At 41.7% G+C, this 17,737-nt stretch overlaps 1 protein-coding gene across 3 annotated transcripts; it reads right to left on the minus strand.

Annotated features, from left to right (window-relative positions):
- Positions 1-981: 981 nt before the first annotated feature.
- Positions 982-16,623, minus strand: LOC120553322. 3 transcript variants are annotated; one of them, XM_039791612.1, is made up of 13 exons: positions 16,108-16,622; positions 15,442-15,816; positions 13,219-13,410; positions 12,534-12,899; positions 11,434-11,787; positions 10,243-10,629; positions 9,780-9,982; positions 9,085-9,192; positions 6,395-6,478; positions 5,431-5,541; positions 5,011-5,134; positions 3,650-3,904; positions 982-3,419 (listed from the first exon to the last, which is right to left on the minus strand). In XM_039791612.1, exons 1-13 carry the CDS (start codon positions 16,511-16,513, stop codon positions 2,647-2,649), a joined length of 3,738 nt encoding a protein of 1,245 aa, XP_039647546.1. In that variant the 5' UTR covers positions 16,514-16,622; the 3' UTR covers positions 982-2,646. The 3 variants fall into 3 exon arrangements, with proteins under 3 accessions (XP_039647546.1, XP_039647548.1, XP_039647549.1); XM_039791614.1 differs by lacking the exon at positions 6,395-6,478 and having other exon boundaries at positions 16,108-16,623; XM_039791615.1 differs by lacking the exon at positions 15,442-15,816.
- Between the last annotated feature and the right edge of the window lie 1,114 nt (positions 16,624-17,737).

Raw genomic sequence — 17,737 nt, forward strand, 5'->3', positions numbered from 1 at the left:
GCCGTTGAATATGGAAGTCATGAATTTGGATGTCTTGTGTAGAACTTAAAGCTGGACAAAAAGCCTTCAAACTTTAAAAAAGTGCTTAATTTCCTAGTATGAATAATATACATACATTGCATTTGAGTGGAAAATAGTTTTATTGCTGTACTGTTTCAAAAATATAAGATCCAATTGATCTTAGAAATAACTTGTTCTTGAAATTACAGCAGTTTGTAATCATTTTAAACAAAACTGCCCTGCTAGTACCTGAAAACATTTTAGGAACTGAATTTAATGCAATGTCATGATCCAGAATCACTTTACTTCTGTAGGACTGGAACTTTGAGGTTTTGTTACAAATCATCTTTTTTTTTTGATGTTGGATACTTCAAAAATAATATTGTGGAGGTGGCATTGTAGATGAAGAGGCTTTCGGAGACTTCTGCAAATACGGGATTTATAATACTGGGTGTCTCAAGTCGTCCACTTAAAAAGCCAAGCGCTGAAGGTAACACTGGTGTAAACGTCACTGGTGGCTTGCTTGCAAAGTTTCCAAATTCTTTAGTCCAGACAGTGTCAGCCGAACCCGCTAATGCGGTCGATGATACGTCCTGAGTTGTTACATTTAGCTGAGACATTACATTGTAATTAAGAACTGAGGACAGATGGTGGATTGTGTCAGAGTGCTGGTTGTTAATAATTGCTTTATCATTAAATATGAGGTTGGTGACACATCTGGAAACAGCTGAGTAGATGGTATTTTGTTTGATGGGGGCAGTGACTGTATTGTGTTAAATGTGGAGTTCAGGAAATCATAATTCTGTTAGAGGGGAATGAGAAACAGATGGGAGGTTATAAAGCGTTGGTCTGGCAGTGCGGTGGTCTTTAATAGGCCGTTGGTTATAATATGAACTATGAAAGAGAAAAAAATCATAGCATATTAAGAGGTGTAGTGTTTGCAGCTTGTGTCCAAAATACAAGTTAATGCAGATTTTTAAATTCATTTGTATTTTAAGGTATTTATTCATGTGAACCTCAACATAACATACACTAACAGTCATTTGTTTTCCATGTCATTCATGCTTCTCATATTTCCAGCACTACGTTAGCCCATATGTTCCTCTATTCATTGAGCTCCATTCAGCTGTGCTCCTTTTCAAACAGGGTCAAGTCATTACAGCAAATGTCTTGAATGACTAAGCACCCTCAACAATCCCATGTAGTCATATGGATGTCAACAGCAGCAGACTTACCCAGTGAGCTCACTGTGGGCTGGCTTTCTGAATCAGTGTGGCTGGCTCTATAAGATCCGGGGGGTGGGGAGGGGTCAAACCAGAGGCGAGTGAAGTGACACTGTAAGAGGTCGGGGTCAGTGGCAGTGAGGAGTAAATCCCGTGCAGAGAGTATGATGGTAACAATATACGTTTATGCAAAAAGGGTAAATGACATCATTTTGTGGTTGGGGAAATACTGTAATTTATGTGATAAATAAGATCACCTGCTATGCTGGAGCCCGTCACTCATCACTGGGGCAGCAGCACCATCTGGCAGTACTTAGATTTAACTATCTTGTCATTGTCTTTGCCATCTTGGAATAAGCATTTCTGTCATACTAGAACCAGGTAGTACTAGGAGTAGGAGAAACCTAGGCCAAAAGGAGTAGCTGTCATGAGTCTACAATGTTAGAATTGTGCATTTATGTGAAAATAACACAAACAGAACTGTGTTCTCTGTGGCCACTATACTGTAGAATTACACCCTGCATTATTTGTGCTTAATGTCTGGTGTGATCTTGCCAACTGCCCTTCAGCATCTTTGCCCTTATGGGAGCATTTGCTGCTTGCGTGTGTGCTTGTGTGCGTGTCGATCCTCCTGTGTGGAATAATAGGGGCAGGACTGGCCGTGACAACATGGTATGTTCACCTGTTCTGGCACCTTCTACTTATCTCGGTGGGTGGACCACTACGTGGCCTGCTCTGGCTTTGTGTTGGCATTATTGCTAAGAGCTCTGGTTGGAGAACCCTTGATAGGCCTTCCTGACACGCTGCCCCTGCCGTGGGACAAGACACAGGATGGTCGCACATATGGCAGGAGGACATTGTGTATTTTGGGGAGACAAACAAGCAGCAACCTTTAAAAAAGGAGCACTCCAGTGATTTAGCAATGCATTTTAATTAACTCTAACTTAAGGGGACTCACAATAAACATACAAAAAAAAAAAAGATTATTCAAAATCTGTGCAGTGGGATATCCTGACTTTTTAGTTCAGAGTTTAGCGAAACCACCAAAACACTAGATCCTACAATTCCCATGATGCAACTGGATAGCAACAACTTCTGTGGCTCACACAAACTCTTAATAATAAGTGTGCACTAAGTGCCATGTTTTTGGAATGCCTTTGTATAGTTTTCAGAAAATAATGGTCCTTCATGCATTAAGGGAGGTACTATATTTTTATGCAGTAAATGTAAATTTAAATTGATTATTAGGGCCTTGCTGATATACAAGCAGGATCAGTACTGGCTTACAGATAATATGGAAATATCTATAATAATAAAAAAAAAAAAAATCAGACTGCTTGGCCATACTGAAAGTTGCACTGTTTAAACCAGAATGACATACAAATATTTTACAATTGTTGTATAAAAACACCAGCTACTACTTTCAATCGTGTGTCTGAACATGCATTTTAAAAGTGTCTTCATGCCTGAAGATTTTACCGCACTTTAAACACTGGAAAGACTTGTTGTTTGAGTGGATCATCATGTGCCTTTTCCGCATTCTCGAAGTCTTAAAGGATTTGGGACAAAGTGAACACCTATAAGGACTCTCTCCTGTATGACGGCGCATGTGGACCGTCAATAGGCACTTTGCTGTGAAACCTCTCCCGCAGTCTTTGCATGTGTACGGGCGCTCGCCCGTGTGAGACCTCGTGTGGAGCTTTAACTCCCCAGAGGAGAGAAAAGCTTTCCCACATTCTGTACACAGGAAGTTCTTTTCCCCTCTGTGCATCCGCATGTGTCTCATCATGTGCTGGATCGAAGTCTTCCCACAAATGGGACATTTATAGCGCCGGTCTCCCGTGTGTATGCGAACGTGAAAATCGAGGCCATTTGAAGTTCTAAAGCCCCGGCCACAGTGCGAACACAAATATGGCGTCTCGCCCGTGTGAATCCGGCGGTGCACATTCAGAGACGCCCTCGTGGAGTACTTCTTCTCACACTTGTCGCAGTGGAAGGGCAGCGTCTCAGGAGTGCATGTTTCAGGGTCTACTTTCTGAAGGACAGTGGCTGTCCTAGGTTCTTTGGACTGCAGTCGGCTGGGATCCGGACTCAGATGGGCCTTTCTGATGTGCTGCAGAAGACCTGACACTTGGCCGTCAGAGTAGGGACACAAAGAGCAGGTGTGCAGTCCTAAAGGCATATGATTGTTTAAATCTGAAAGACACAGAGGATGAGATTTGGTTTAAGTAAAGGGCTGCAAAAACAATATAGATATTTATTGGAATGACAGTGTTTTATGTATGTTTTATGTTTTCCAAGTACCAAGTCCCTCAATTTTTTTTTTAATCTGTGAAATCAATCCTTGAAATATTACTACAGTTATTTAAAAAAATGAACAAAGTCATAGGAATATTGGCATTCAGTAGGGAAGCTATTATTTTTACTTGAGCAGTTTGCTGCGGTTAGGTCATCGCTTTGTTCTTCTTTCAACTCTTCTGTCAACTCTAGGACTTCATCTCCTTTGCTACGGTCCTCCAGAGCCAGTTCATCATCACTTTGGTTTTCCTCGCTATAATCAGACGGTCCATCATCTGTGTCGCCTGTAGACGATGCCTGTTGCTCTGAAGAGAGTTGCCTCGAGTTTGGTTCGTGAGGAAAAGACAGCCTCGGCAAAAACATATTCTGAGTTTGAGAGTAGCCTGTGAGGAGAGATTAAAAAAAAAAAATAATAATAATAATAATCTGAGGTAGTTCCAAACACACATAATATGTTAAGGAGTATATGTTCAATGCTAAGAATCAAGACACCCTACTAAATATGGGTCTTCCAATTTCACAGGGTATTTGAAAACTTTAGTACAAATGTATTGGTATTCAAGCCTCGTGCTACTCAGTGAATATTGAGGATATTTCTGTGCATATTAGCTAGGATTACCATGCTGTAGCTAAAGAATACAGCTATAGCAAAAATAACCAAACCACCAGCACCATACAACTTAATGGGCGTACCCTTTTTTTGGGTGCCAGCAAAGCACACTATTGTTCATGGTAGAATCCAGTGTTTTCCAGGCCATCATCAACACTTGGTGCCTTGAAAGTTGATTCAAATTTACTGAGCTACTGAGTTAAATTTTTATATCAACATTCTATCATTGTGATTTCACAAACTTGTAAGTGGATGTGTGTTATAATTGATTTGTAACATATACTCATGGTGGGGATTTTTCAATGGAAGAACCCACGGATGATAAGTCATTTATCTTGTTCACTATTCCAAATGGAAAACATAACTGCCTCTCAAATGGAAACATAACTTCCTCTCATTGTTTTACATTAACATAAACAACCACTGTGTCCTTGCTCCTTTCAAAAAATGTGATCACAAAAAACACAACCACTAATTTGATCATAGTATAATTAGGAAAATGTATGGTATTTACTCAATGGTGGATTTCTATGAAGAGTTCTATGAAGTTGCGATGGAAAAGAACTTGGGTGTTGTTTTGTTCTCCTATCCATCTTTCTAGATTGGTCTCGCTCTAGTGGGTCAGATTTTTTAAAGATCACTAACATTTTTAAAGAACATAATTACTACTCTGACTTTCAAATAATTGGAAAGTCAGCATGTCAAAAAATGCATCAGGTTGTTTTGTACACAAATTTCAGTGCTGAAAAATGCAAAGTCGGCCATCACATTTAAAAAGGCAGTGAATATTCACATTGTGAATCCTTAGATGGTTCAGGTGGCCGAGGGCAGCGGAGTTTATTTCACTTTTGTTCTTCAACACTCTAAAAGATGACTTACGTTTGTTTGTGCTTCCTGACTGTTGCTGGTGGAAGTGCAGTAGCGCCTTCAGCTGCTCTGGTTCCAAAACCAGCTGGCCACATTCTTCCATGACAGAGGGGGCCGTGCCGAGCCACTCAGCAGTCTGTAATGTGTATGCAAAACGCACAATAAATGTGCTGCACAGGCAACAAAAAGACCATCATCAATCATTTCCTGGCTCAATATTTAGTATCTTGCTTAGTAACAGTTACTTTGACCAAAGCCTGTTGTGTGATCAAATCTTACATTTACGTATTCAGCATATTCTCAGATTAAAAATGATAAATCCCAAAATTGTCTTAGAAATGATGACATGCATAATGATTTTGATCAAAAAATTTTATATACACTCGAGAACCCAGATTTAAACAAAGGCACTTATCAAAAAATTAACAGTACCTGTTTGATATCTGGTACAGGCAAAAGATTATCCAGTCTTGAGATGAATTTCCATACCAATGTGTGCAATGTGGCCTCATACTGCTGGCCATAGTGGATGTGGAAGACCTCCTGGGAGGAAAAAAAAAAAAAAGGTCAAATTTCACACACACAGAGCTGGTTTTAGTCTTCTTGTGTACATTATGTTGGACAAATGTTTACAGTAGGACTTACTATCTCTATCTTAATACAGGGTTTCACAAAGTCAAATTTAAGACTTTTTGTCACGGAGCTGCTGGGTGGGTCTCGCCAAGGCGGTGTGGAGCTAGTGCTGGGGCTAGCTGTTGGAGACCCTTTACAGCAGTTAGAGGTTTCTCACTTTTTGCATGAGACTCCAGCGCCCCATACACCCAACGTTCCCAGTTTAATTGTTTTCTTGCATAAGAAGCGGTAGGCTTCAAATACATTGTAAGCAACTGGCTTTAACCAAGCCCTTCATTCATTCATTTCAAGCCAAGTATCACCAAACCAGCACTTCCCCATAGCTGAAGAATAAAATCAGTTTTATGTCTGTGGTACAATCCGCAATGTATGTTGCATGTTAGGTCTCATTTGTAGTCATCATACAGCGAATTATATTTGGACTAGTGAAACCAAGAACTACAACGCCATGGAACCAAAAAAACAACAAAAAAAACAACAACATTCTAAAGCGCTGCGGGAGCATTTCAATGAGCATTAGAGTGTTGGACATTATTTAAATAAAGACCTGTTTAAAATTATTTAAGACCTAGAACACAATACAATTGGACTTTTTAAAAAGGCCTAAAATCTTGATTTTCAAATTTCAGAATTTATTTTTTTTAGATTTTTAAAAAGACCCTGCGGAAACCCGGTGATATTGACTTACAAAAGTGGTAATACACTGATGAATCACACGTCGCTATAGCCAACTATTATGGCAAAAGTGTTAAGAATGTCCTACCTTGAAAAACACATTTCTCTTCTCCGTGTCCTCGAGCAGGGTATGAACAACTTCCACAAAGTTTGACTTAGAATTTTCCAATTCCTGTTAAGTGGCGTCATAAGCAAACCAAGAAAACAATAATTACTGTATGTTGATTTCCAAAGAATGACTCGGGGTCTTTGATCACAAAGTGAGGTGGAGATCCATGGATGAGGACCTCAGTGACCTCTCACAGGACAACAAGGGTTAAAAGAAGAAATGCTACTTAATTTGGACTTTGAAGATTTCAGCCTTTGACCTTAAAAAGTTCAGCAACCTTTCCCTTCTGTCTCTTACAGCGACTACAGAGGAGCTTGTCCTACCACGTGACAACAGAGCAGCTCAGGGTCTCACACACACACACACACACACACACACACACACACACACACACACACACACACACACACACACACACACACACACACACACACACACACACACACACACACACACACACACACACACACACACACACACACACACACACACACACACACACAGCTTTGGTGCTGAAGGCGACAAGTGGAGTGTAATAACATGGATCTAAATTAACTTCATATCAGTGACCTTTGTAATAACATAACCTGTTTAAAGTGATAGTGCGTAGTTTCTGAGGAATTCTATTCAATGACAACAACACTGTTGTGGCATCGCTCCACGCAGTTGCGAACTCAGAGGATTAAAAAAAAAAACCTGATGGACTCTTCAGAAAAGGTAATTATCTTCACTCGAGCTGCTGAGCACGAAAGTCGCCGGACTACACCTTTTTTTTTTTCCTCAACATAGCCATACTGAGAAATACAGAGAGAGTTTTGTGAAGTTGATAGTCTGTATGGACCTTTTTCACAGCAGACATGTTGACTTGTCATAGTAGGGAAAGCACAGCTGAAATTGATAACCTTAAAGGGGTGATAGAATGCAAAACCGATTTTACCCTGTCATAGTTGAATAACGACAGTTTGGAGGGTAAATAGGACATACATAGAACCTCAAAATCCCATTGACACCCCTTTCCTCTGCAAATCTCACAATTTGAAACTGCCTCTGAAAACGGGCGAATCTGAACAAAGCTGGAAGTTGACGTCAACCTCCCAAATCCTCCTCATTTGGCTCAACCGTCTATCTTTGTAACGCCCCCAAATTTACATAGGCCACTAACTGATCTGAGGTCAGTCAGTCTTCAAAATCTAGGTCGTGCAGATCTCTGCTATTCCATTACAAAATTCACTTCTGAGACTTTTTTATGCGAGAAATCAACTATGTAAAACTCAAATATGGGCCGTTTTATGAAAATTGATGGCTAATTGTAAATTTGGTAAGTCAGTGTCGGACTTCACAAGCTCCACAATCTGCCGAGACAGGCGGCGGCTGCTGGCCGGTTTTGCTGCCTTCCCTGTCGGCCTCTCCCCCTTCACAGACACGCTGAGCTGGAGGTCTGTCAGGATCTCACACATGAGCTGCGCAGTGTACTTTAGAAAAGTAGTTTGGAGGTTTTGCAAGGATATTGAAAATTAACCATGGTGGTAAATGCAGTGTTCCAGACTGTACAACGGTATAGCCTACTGGCCCAGAGAAAAGGGTTTAGAACAAGTATATCGGACGAGAGGGAGTTGTGGATCTAACGCAGCGCTGCAGAGGCACTGGCAGAGGACAGGCTTGCAGGGGTTCACTCTCGTCTCCCCACGCTTACTAGCTAAAAAGGTGAGTTAATTCTTTGGTGGAGGTTTTTTTATGTCACAAGAGTAACGTTAGAACAACACTATAGTTATAATAAAAGTGTCGAAACGTTTTTATTTTGTCTCGGCTGTTTTAGCCGCTGCGGCTCTCGCCTGGGCATGTAACAGACAGTGTGCCTGTGTTTGTGTGTGTGCGCTGTGCAGCGGTGTGTGAGTGTGTCAGTGTGTGTGTGTCTGTGTTTGTGTGTGCGCTGTGCGCAGGGCAGCAGTGTGTGTGTGTGTGTGTGTGTGTCTCTAATGTGTGTGTATTGGATTCGCTCAACCAATCAGCGCGTGTCTCTAATGTGTGTGTATTGGGGTTCTCCTCAACCAATCAGCGCGCAGCTCATCTAAATATTCATGAGCATACCATATTTGGAAGAAAAGCTGTCGTTCCAAATAAAGCCAAAACACAGGGATGCATAAGGGCCAAAAAAAAAAAAATAGCACCTGGGCCATTTTCAGCCCAACCAATATTACATACCCCATTAGGAGACCATAAGGAACAGTGTGAAATACCCTATATAATCATTCTATCACCCCTTTAACGATGGCTCAATTCCATCAAGTGTCCCAGTGAGCTATTTCAGTGAGTCAGCATGCACAATACCAGGGCCTCTCCTAAGTGGAATGCAACCATCATTAATGGTTTTGAATACACTGGTGCTTTTCCTACTGACATGTCAACACGTCTGCCGTGAAAAAGGTCTGTTAGCTCTGTATGAACTCATTGGTAATGGCTTGACTGTAACGGACGTCCATTAATATGAAATAGTTGCGCACTATAGCTTTAACACTCACCTTTTTAATTATGTGTCCCTCTTTGTAAGATACGTTTTCCAAAATGAATGAAAAGCTGACATGAAACATTAAAGTGGTGCTTATACTGCAGATTCTACTTCAAATCAACCGCTCTATGCTGTTTTCAGTTCAGTATTACAACACACCTACCTCCTGATCACAAGTGGAGCCCGTTGTTAGGTTTTGAATGACCGTCAGGTGGGGCTGGATATACACGAGGTTAGCTGTGCTCTCACTGCGACACAAATCCAACACCACCTGAAACAGACACCGTAACAGAGGGATTCTCAAAGTGGGCATCGTGGCACACTGCCAGGAGAGGGGGGGGGGGTCGGTGAACAGTTTTCAGATTGTTAAAATGTGTTGTTTCTACAGACACGTCATAGTTCAAAACGAAAATATTTCATAGATCACTTTCTTATCTAGCAAATCTATTTCCCTTTTAAACGACGTAGCCTACTTATTCGACATACTGTCAGTTGCACACACACACACACACACACACACACACACACACACACACACACACACACACACACACACACACACACACACACACACACACACACACACACACACACACACACACACACACACACACACACACACACAAATAATTGTATATGAATATGCTGCTCTAAGTGCTCAGTAACTTAATTTTAGTCGTCTCACTTTTGTTTTAAAATCAAATTTAGGGTGGTACGGTTTGTCTAATAATACCTGTAATCTGAATGTCGCAAAATGTTACATTTGTAATATTCTAAATAGTCTGCAGAACTTCAACACATTTCTTACTTTGTTTTGAATGTAAATCAAATACACTTCAGATGTTAGAGGGGTCATACCCTTGCCCTTAGTCTGAGCAGGAGCTGCACTCTCTCTCTGGGCGTCAGCAACTCTGGAGCCAGCTCCGTCACCAACCTCACCAGCTCCTCCACCTTTCCATAATGTAGGACATTACAACACTGGATCACTCGCCAGGCAAAGGCACACATCAGACGCAGGGTTGGAACCAGGAGACACAATGAGGAGACGGACAGGCGGCAACCTAAAAATGGGACAGGAAGGCATGAAATGACACAGATCAAACATAACTTGCAAATAAATGGATTTTGACAAATTCCAAACTCAGTTTAGAGTAATTATTGCAATTGTAAATGTACAGTATGGGCTAAATTCACAACTGCAATAATTGCAACAGTCCCTGTTTTGCAAAAGGCCAAATCAGAGGAACAAAAACAAAAAAAGATTGCATATAGCACCACAAACTGAGCCACAGTAAAGTACAAAAACAACTCCTTATTTTACCCAAGTCTTCTACTGTTTCAGAAAGGTCTTGCTGTGATATCTGTAGAAATGTAGGGGCTGAATCCATGACTTCAGCTTCTTGTTCAGTCTCAGACACTGGTTTACAACGACCAAGGATTTTATCCATGATGGCAAACCATCTGCCTTTCGTCCTTTTAGATTCCTTCTGTTCCTTAGTCTTTCTGTACTTTCGTTTCAGCAATTTTATTTTGGACCTGCATTGGCTGGTGGTTTTATCAAAGCCCTGAGTGGCGAGCTCGGAGCTCAGCTGAGCGAACACTCTCTCGTTTCTCTGAGTTGATCTAAGCTGCTCCTGGATGCTGTCCTCTGCCCATCGGGTGAGCAGCACTTTGATTTCATCTGACGTCCAAACAGCCCGCGACATATCTGTTGAAAGCATTGCAACCTAGTTAATACAGTGACAGCACTCAAAGATGCAGGTACAAGTTTTGCCATGGGGTTTTCACACATACACCTGTCTATATCAACAACTCGTTAACACCTTTAAGTTCTTAGGCATCCACATCTCAGACTCCCTCTCATGGTCCTTCCATATCAGCTGTGCCATTAAGAAGGCACATCAGAGGCTTTATTTTCTGCTGTATGTAATAAATAAAATACGGTATGACCCTTAACATTCTACTGAACTTCTACTGCTGTACAACGGAGAGTATACGGACAGGTAACATTGTAGTGTGGTTTGGCAGGGCTACTTCACATGACTTTAATCTTCTGACATAAGTAGTCAGGACTGCATCTAAAATCATTGGGGTTCCCCTTGAATCGCTCCAACACATTTACTGGAAACGCAGCATTAAAAAGGCACGAGGTATTATGCAGGATTCTAGTCATCCGGCATACAATCTCTTCTCCCACCTTCCATCGGGGAGACGTTTGCAGAGCATCCCAACGCACACAACATGTTTTAGGGTTAGTTTTTACCCCCAGGTAATAAGGTTATTGAATGGTGGCACAACAGGAAGGAGGGTTGTGGTCTGAACTTAGTCACTTATGTATATGGTGTTTGGATATTCTAGAATGTTTTTAAATGCTATTATGTTTTTAAACTTGTTATTATTATTGATTGGTGGTGAGAGAGTGCTAAGGCACATTGTATTTCATTGCTGTGGTACTTCGTACTAATATGCATAGGACAATAAACTTGAACTGAACTGGTTTTAAATAACATACCATTCACATGCTCGACTTCTGGTGAATTAGGTTGCGTCAGCGGAGCAGATGAATCCACCTCTGTAGAAGTCTCTCCACCAGGGCCAAGGACGCCATCCAAAATAACAAACCAGTCGTTTCGAACGTCCCTGTACGGTTCCAATTCCTTGATTCTCCTGTACTCCTCCTTAAGGTTATTCACTTTAAGACGGCACTGATGTGGGGTCTTGTTGAACCCCACAAACGTGAGTTCGCTGCTGAGGTATACAAAGACCTGATCGACTGTTGCTGTGTTGAGAAGCTGTTTCTGGATGTTTGGTTGTGCCCAGAGGGTCATCAGAACTTGGACTTCATCAGGCAACCACTGGGTGTCATCTGTGAAAGTACAAAAACAAAATAGAACAAAAAGGAATGCAAATTAAAATATATGTGAAAAACACCATATTTTTTATATATATATATATATATATATATATATATATATATATATATATATATATATATATATATATATATATATATATATGTGGCTATAAATAAATAAATGACATTAAATTATGATGACATTTAATGCAGACTGGCTTTCAGTGCACAACGTTAATTTGATGACTAGATAATATCTGTGAGAGGTTCACCTCCGCCCTGCGGCCCTTTGCTGCATATCATTCCCCCTCTCTCTCCCCTTTCATGTCTTCAGCTGTCCTATATCAATAAAGGCCTAAAATGCCCAAAAACAATCTTAAAAAAAAAATTATCGGCCATTTATAATATATAATTATATAACAGCATGCAATATAAAACTATCCATATTTTCACAATCAGATATTCACACTGATTCTGAGGTTTGTCTCTGCTGTTACTATTGGCCCAGTAGCATGAGATGGGAGCTGAGGCCCATCAAAAGTTCCTCCATTGTTTTGTACATAAAAAAGAAGCTGTTCTGTCACTGTATCGTCTGCCCGACGCATCAAACTTCCCAGGAAAGCAGCTGATTTGTTCTCTAGCAACACCTGCTGTAGCTTGCTTGAAATAGCATCAATTAAAAACAAAAAAAAAACAGAAAATCTTCAGATGGTTGCAACTTCTAACCAGCATTTGGCTGGATTCTAGTTTTTACCTACCATCGGTATCTACATCCAGGGCAGACTGTGACTGACTGAGCAGCGAGGGCTCAGTTGTTTCTGAACATCTTGGTGCTGCAGCCGTGGAACTGAGGATGTCATCCATGATGGCAAACCATACACTTCTACGGCTGCTGTTGGGCTGACTGTTTTTGATTCTCTTGTACTCCTGCTTCAGTTTTTTGATTTTCTCCCTGCACTTCTGTGGTGTCTTATTGAATCCAAGCGCCGCTAGTTTAGTACTGAGGCAAGTGTAAACTTTATTATTCCTCACGTTGAGGAGAAGCTCTTCTTGAACAGCGGGATTTCCCCAAAGTGTCAACAGTGCTTGGACCTCATCACTTGACCAGAAGTGCAAGGCCTTATCTGTGAAAGCAAAAGATCATAATTCATCACGTCATGACAGTAGCTAAGCTTAGTAAATGATTTTATAAATGGTGTATATAAACTGGATTCCCAATTAAAGGAGGGTGTTGTACAACCACTTTAGTACACTTACTCTTCACAACATTTAGCCTCTAAAAAATTTACTAAATGGGTCATGTAACTAGTGGTGTAAATGTGTTTTACAATTTGGCAACATAAAAAAAGATTATTTTTCATTTGACGGATATTGCTACTTTATATAAAATTATATTAATACATCATCTAGTTTTTACATTCCTTTAGCATGGTGACTACTTGCCTTTGTCGGACATTTCCAGTGCAGAGAGAGTCACTGTTGTACTGTTACACGGGATGCCAACATCTTCTACTTGCATGGAGTAGGAATCTGGGTCTTGCGAGTCCTCTGTGGGGCAAGGTGTTTGGGCTGGTGGAGGGCAGGGGATGATGGTGATGTTGTAGCTTACAGGAATGTTAGTCGTAGTGGTGGAATCTGCAGGAGAAAAATAACTCTTAATTAATCTGTAGAATCTCCAGAATTCCGGCCTATTGGAACAGCTAGGCAACAGGACCGATGTTTAAAATAGCCATAATAACCTACGTTTAAACAGCAATAAAACAGAAGCGCTATTTACGCTATCATTCTGCTCTCTTGTTTCAAAATAAAAAGATATAAATTGCCGTTTGTAGAGCCAAATGGATCGTTTCAGGAAGTGATTCAGTTCATTCTCCCAAAAGATGTGTTCCTTTGAACGAATAATTCGCAAACAGCACAACACTTGCATAAAGGCGTACCGCACTGGACCTGTGGAAATGGGCTATTGGATCAGTTGGAAAATGCATGTGATCACAAATCTGAAAACAGGCTTTATGTATGCGATTCTCACAGGACAGCGAGGCTGCAAAACATAGCTCTTATAGAATTAGCACAACCTCAAACATCTACAGCAGTACATTTCAACATACATACTGTATAATCCAGCAGTAATATTAAAGGTCCTATGACATGCTGCTTCTTGGATGCTTTTATATAGGCCTTAGTGGTCCCCTAATACTGTATCCGAAGTCTCTTTCCCAAAATTCAGCCTTGGTGCAGAATTACAGCCACTAGAGCCAGTCCCACAATGAGCTTTCCTTAGGATGTGCCATTTCTGTAGCTTTAAATGCTATTGAAGAGGAGGGGGGGGGGGCAGCAAGGTGGAGTGTGGCCTTGACCAACGGCCACTTTGCAAGTCTCTCTCTCTCTCTCTCTCTCTCTCTCTCTCTCTCTCTCTCTCTCTCTCTCTCTCTAAATAAAGCAGAGAAAGGGGAGGTAACTTTGCTCCTTATGAGCTCATAAGGAGTAAAATTCCAGATCGGCCCACCTGAGCTTTAATTTTCTCAACGGCAGAGCAGGATACCCAGGGCACGGTTTACACCTATCGCCATTTCTAGCCACTGGGGGACCATAGGCAGCCTGGGGGAACGCATATTAAATGTTAAAAGCCTACGTAAGGGGCCTGATGTTTATACTTGTGCGCTGGTGTGTGCATCGAGCCGGCATGTGTGTGTGGGGAGTGTGTTGTAGAGCGAGAGAGAACTGAGAAAGTGATGGCGTTTAGCTAGGAGTGAGTACCGACTCTAGAGTCATAGTGAGAGAAACAAAAAAGGTCTTCACTGTGCTTTCTGACCACTGTGGGAAATCTTTAGTTGGAAAAGTGAACTCTGCTTGATTTCATGTTGTTTATGGAGAAGGAGAACCAGGAAATGAGTCGGGGGGGGGAAATGCAACGCTACCTAGCCACGGCTGGGCGACGTGCGTCGCTGCTACGTGTAGGCTCGACATTAGGCTCGTTCGAGATGAGCCAGGTCTGCGCAGAATCGATCACTGGCGATCACCGTCCAAAGCATGCCGGTTAGATTTGTGTCCAACTGACGTCATGCACACGTGGGCAACGATAACCTCATGAGATCAAGGCAGCCGCAGGTTTGAGAGCAGGCAGCGCAGTCGTTTTTCACTGACTGCAAGTCCCAGGGCATGCTGGGAAACACCTGCCTCTCAGCTGATATAGACTCAGCATGATGAAGTTTTATATAAACGCTTTATTGATTTTGAAATGGAGGGATTTTAACTTTAATTTTGCCATTTGTCTGATTTAAAGGCTTTTTCTTTACAAACCACATGTTGTGTAGCTGATGGTTACGTTTAGAAGTCAGAGAGACTAAAAATATGTTCAGATTATAGTTCATCTACAGTGTGTTGTCAATTCAAAATCAGCAACATATTGCATATTTGATGGCTACTCATAATCAATAATAAAAAATTAATTCGGAATTGGACCACAGTCCACAGTCACTTCCTGTTCAGCATGAAGACTACTGGAAACTGTCCGACTTGAGAGCGGATTTTTGTCACCGCCCCTGGCTGCTGCCACCTGCTCTCGTCCACTTTACAGGCGAGGCGCAGTTCATCTCGAACGAGCCTATTTTTTTTGAGCAACGGCGTAGATTTTACGCAGAAGTATAAAACAGCCTTCAGGCCTACCGTGCGCCTGCACCATGGACTCCAGCAAAGCCGTGGCCGAGTCGATGTCCCCCTCTCTTCCAATGCTCGCCTGCCTGTGGCCGTAGATGGCGTCCATCATGTCGAACCATCTCCAGCTTTTCCTATTTACACCACCCTGACTGTTGTGGTCCCTGATTCTCCTGTAGTCGCTCCGGAGCTTTTTACTTTTTATCCTGCATTGCTCGGACGTGCGATGAAAACCGTGGGCAGCCATGCGACGAGAAACGAGCTGAAAAACCGCTTTATTCCTCGCTGATCCATCCAGCTCTTGTTGTATTTCCTCTTCACCCATGATGCCGAGGAAAGTCTGCACCTCGTTGACCGTCCACGGAACGGTGTGGCGCGCCCACATTTCTGACCAAAAAAAGCAGAACAAGCCGAAAGCATAAACAACAGGCTCGAAGGTCTTCGTCGCAATCGATGTGATATTTAAAAATGGCGGGTTTCTCATTTTGTCGCGTAAGAGTGACGATTATGTTGTCCAATAAACGGACTACAGCATTTGGGACTACAGTGTTTATAGCCCCACCTGTGCTCAAGCCACCCTATTATTAGCCTATATTATTCTGCGCATCTTTTACATGTCACAACCTATAAAAAGGTGCACTTTCTTTGCATTGGGCTTAGTATAAAATTAGTACCAACCTTGAAGACTCTCATCCGACGGTGGAGTGTACTCGGAGCCGACGATCGTCTCCAAGAACCCGGTGGCAGAGTCCTTCCTGGCGGCGTTGCCAGAGTATGCTGGACGGTGGCCAAGAATACCGTCCAGTGTGGCGTACCACTTGCTCGTTTTGCGATTCGCACCGCCCTGGTTGTTGTGGTCCTTTATCTTCTTGTAGTCTTGTTTCAGCTTCTTCACCTTCTCTCTGCACTGCTTGACCGTGTGGTAAACTCCCATTTGCGCTAGCTCACTGGAGATCTTCCCGAAGATTTTAATGTTTCTTGTGGATCCTTCCAGGTCCCTCTGCACCTCCTCGTTGGCGTACATGGCCAGCAGCGCCTGCACCTCCGCATCAGTCCACTTTTCAGAGTTCAGCATTCCGTCCATTCTGGTAGTAATTCGCGTAGTCAAAGTAATTATTCAAGTAGTCAATGTTTTGCTAAAACAGACGGCATGGCTTCTACAGATGGCGCGCCGTGGGGGGCGTGACTTATAAGTTGGACCAATCAACGTAGACATTAGTCTCTCTCCGACCGGGATTGTTGCACTTCCTAGAACATAACGTTCTTAGAACCCCTTTTTCTCCTGTTCCGACTGGACCAATTTGGGGATTATTAAATTCCTCTGACCGCAGTTCCTGTAATTCTTTCAGCTCCTACTTCAGGGCAGGGTCTTTTCCCTTTTCCGATCAGCCTCTTTCTGTTATTATAACACAGCCGTCTAACCACCACAATATTTTGTTGTATCACAGCCATTTAACCTGCTGTTGCTCTTTTTTTAATCAAGCAGGTAGGCCTACCTTCATGTGTACATGTACAAATAACTGTAGTAACCCACTTTTCTATTAAATATTTTTTATTTATATCAAAGTAAAACAACACAGCAAACTTTAGAGTGCAAAGATAAACGTAAGACCGGTTTACAAAAGTAGAAGGCATGCTAAACAGTGAAGTTAATACAATATATTAAAAAGATGCGGAAAAGGGAAAGACACTGCCCTGAAGTAGGAGCTGAAAGAGTTACAGGAACTGCTGTCAGAGGAATTTATTAATCCCCAAATTGGTCCAGTCGTAACATGAGTAAAAATTCTAGGAACTGCAAAAATCCCTCCAGTCAGAAAGGGACTAAAAATCTGAACTCCCTTACCCCCCCTACCAGTTCCTATGGCCACTTAGCCAGTGCAAATGGAAAAAACGGTTTTAGGGGAAGAGTAGTTAGTAGAACTTTTTAGAAGTGGACTGTTCCTATAACTACGTTCCTGTAACTACTTGGTCGGAAAGAGGCTGATCGGAAAAGGGAAAAACTGCCCTGAAGTCGGAGCTGAAAAAGTTTTTTTTCACTGTTATAAATCTATTATTCCATTGGTATGATGTGGGGTAAAATTGTGATTGGTTCAAATATAAAAAGGACCTGCCGGTGAAAAAAAAAGTATAATTTAATCTATACCTAGCCTGACTGATTAAACATAAACCCCTATTTAGGTTTATTCAGAGCTCATGATGGGCAGTTTGGTCAAGACTGCAGTGAAAATACAACAGAAATATAATTCATTCATTCTATTTCTTTGGAAATAACAAATTTCACACAAAAAAAGAATCAGTAAGAAAACAG

Source organism: Perca fluviatilis, chromosome 23, assembly GCF_010015445.1.
Source record: "Perca fluviatilis chromosome 23, GENO_Pfluv_1.0, whole genome shotgun sequence".
NCBI classification, from domain to species: Eukaryota; Metazoa; Chordata; class Actinopteri; order Perciformes; family Percidae; genus Perca; species Perca fluviatilis.

Bases quoted from the DNA above. Each gene is read 5' to 3' on its own strand.
- LOC120553322 (XM_039791612.1), bottom strand. From the start codon at position 16,513: ATGGACGGAATGCTGAACTCTGAAAAGTGGACTGATGCGGAGGTGCAG. The intron at 11,788-12,533 runs GTAGGTAAAAAC...GTACTTTCACAG, and splicing joins CCTGGATGTAGATACCGATG to ATGACACCCAGTGGTTGCCT. The intron at 3,905-5,010 runs GTAAGTCATCTT...CTCTCCTCACAG, and splicing joins GTCAGGAAGCACAAACAAAC to GCTACTCTCAAACTCAGAAT.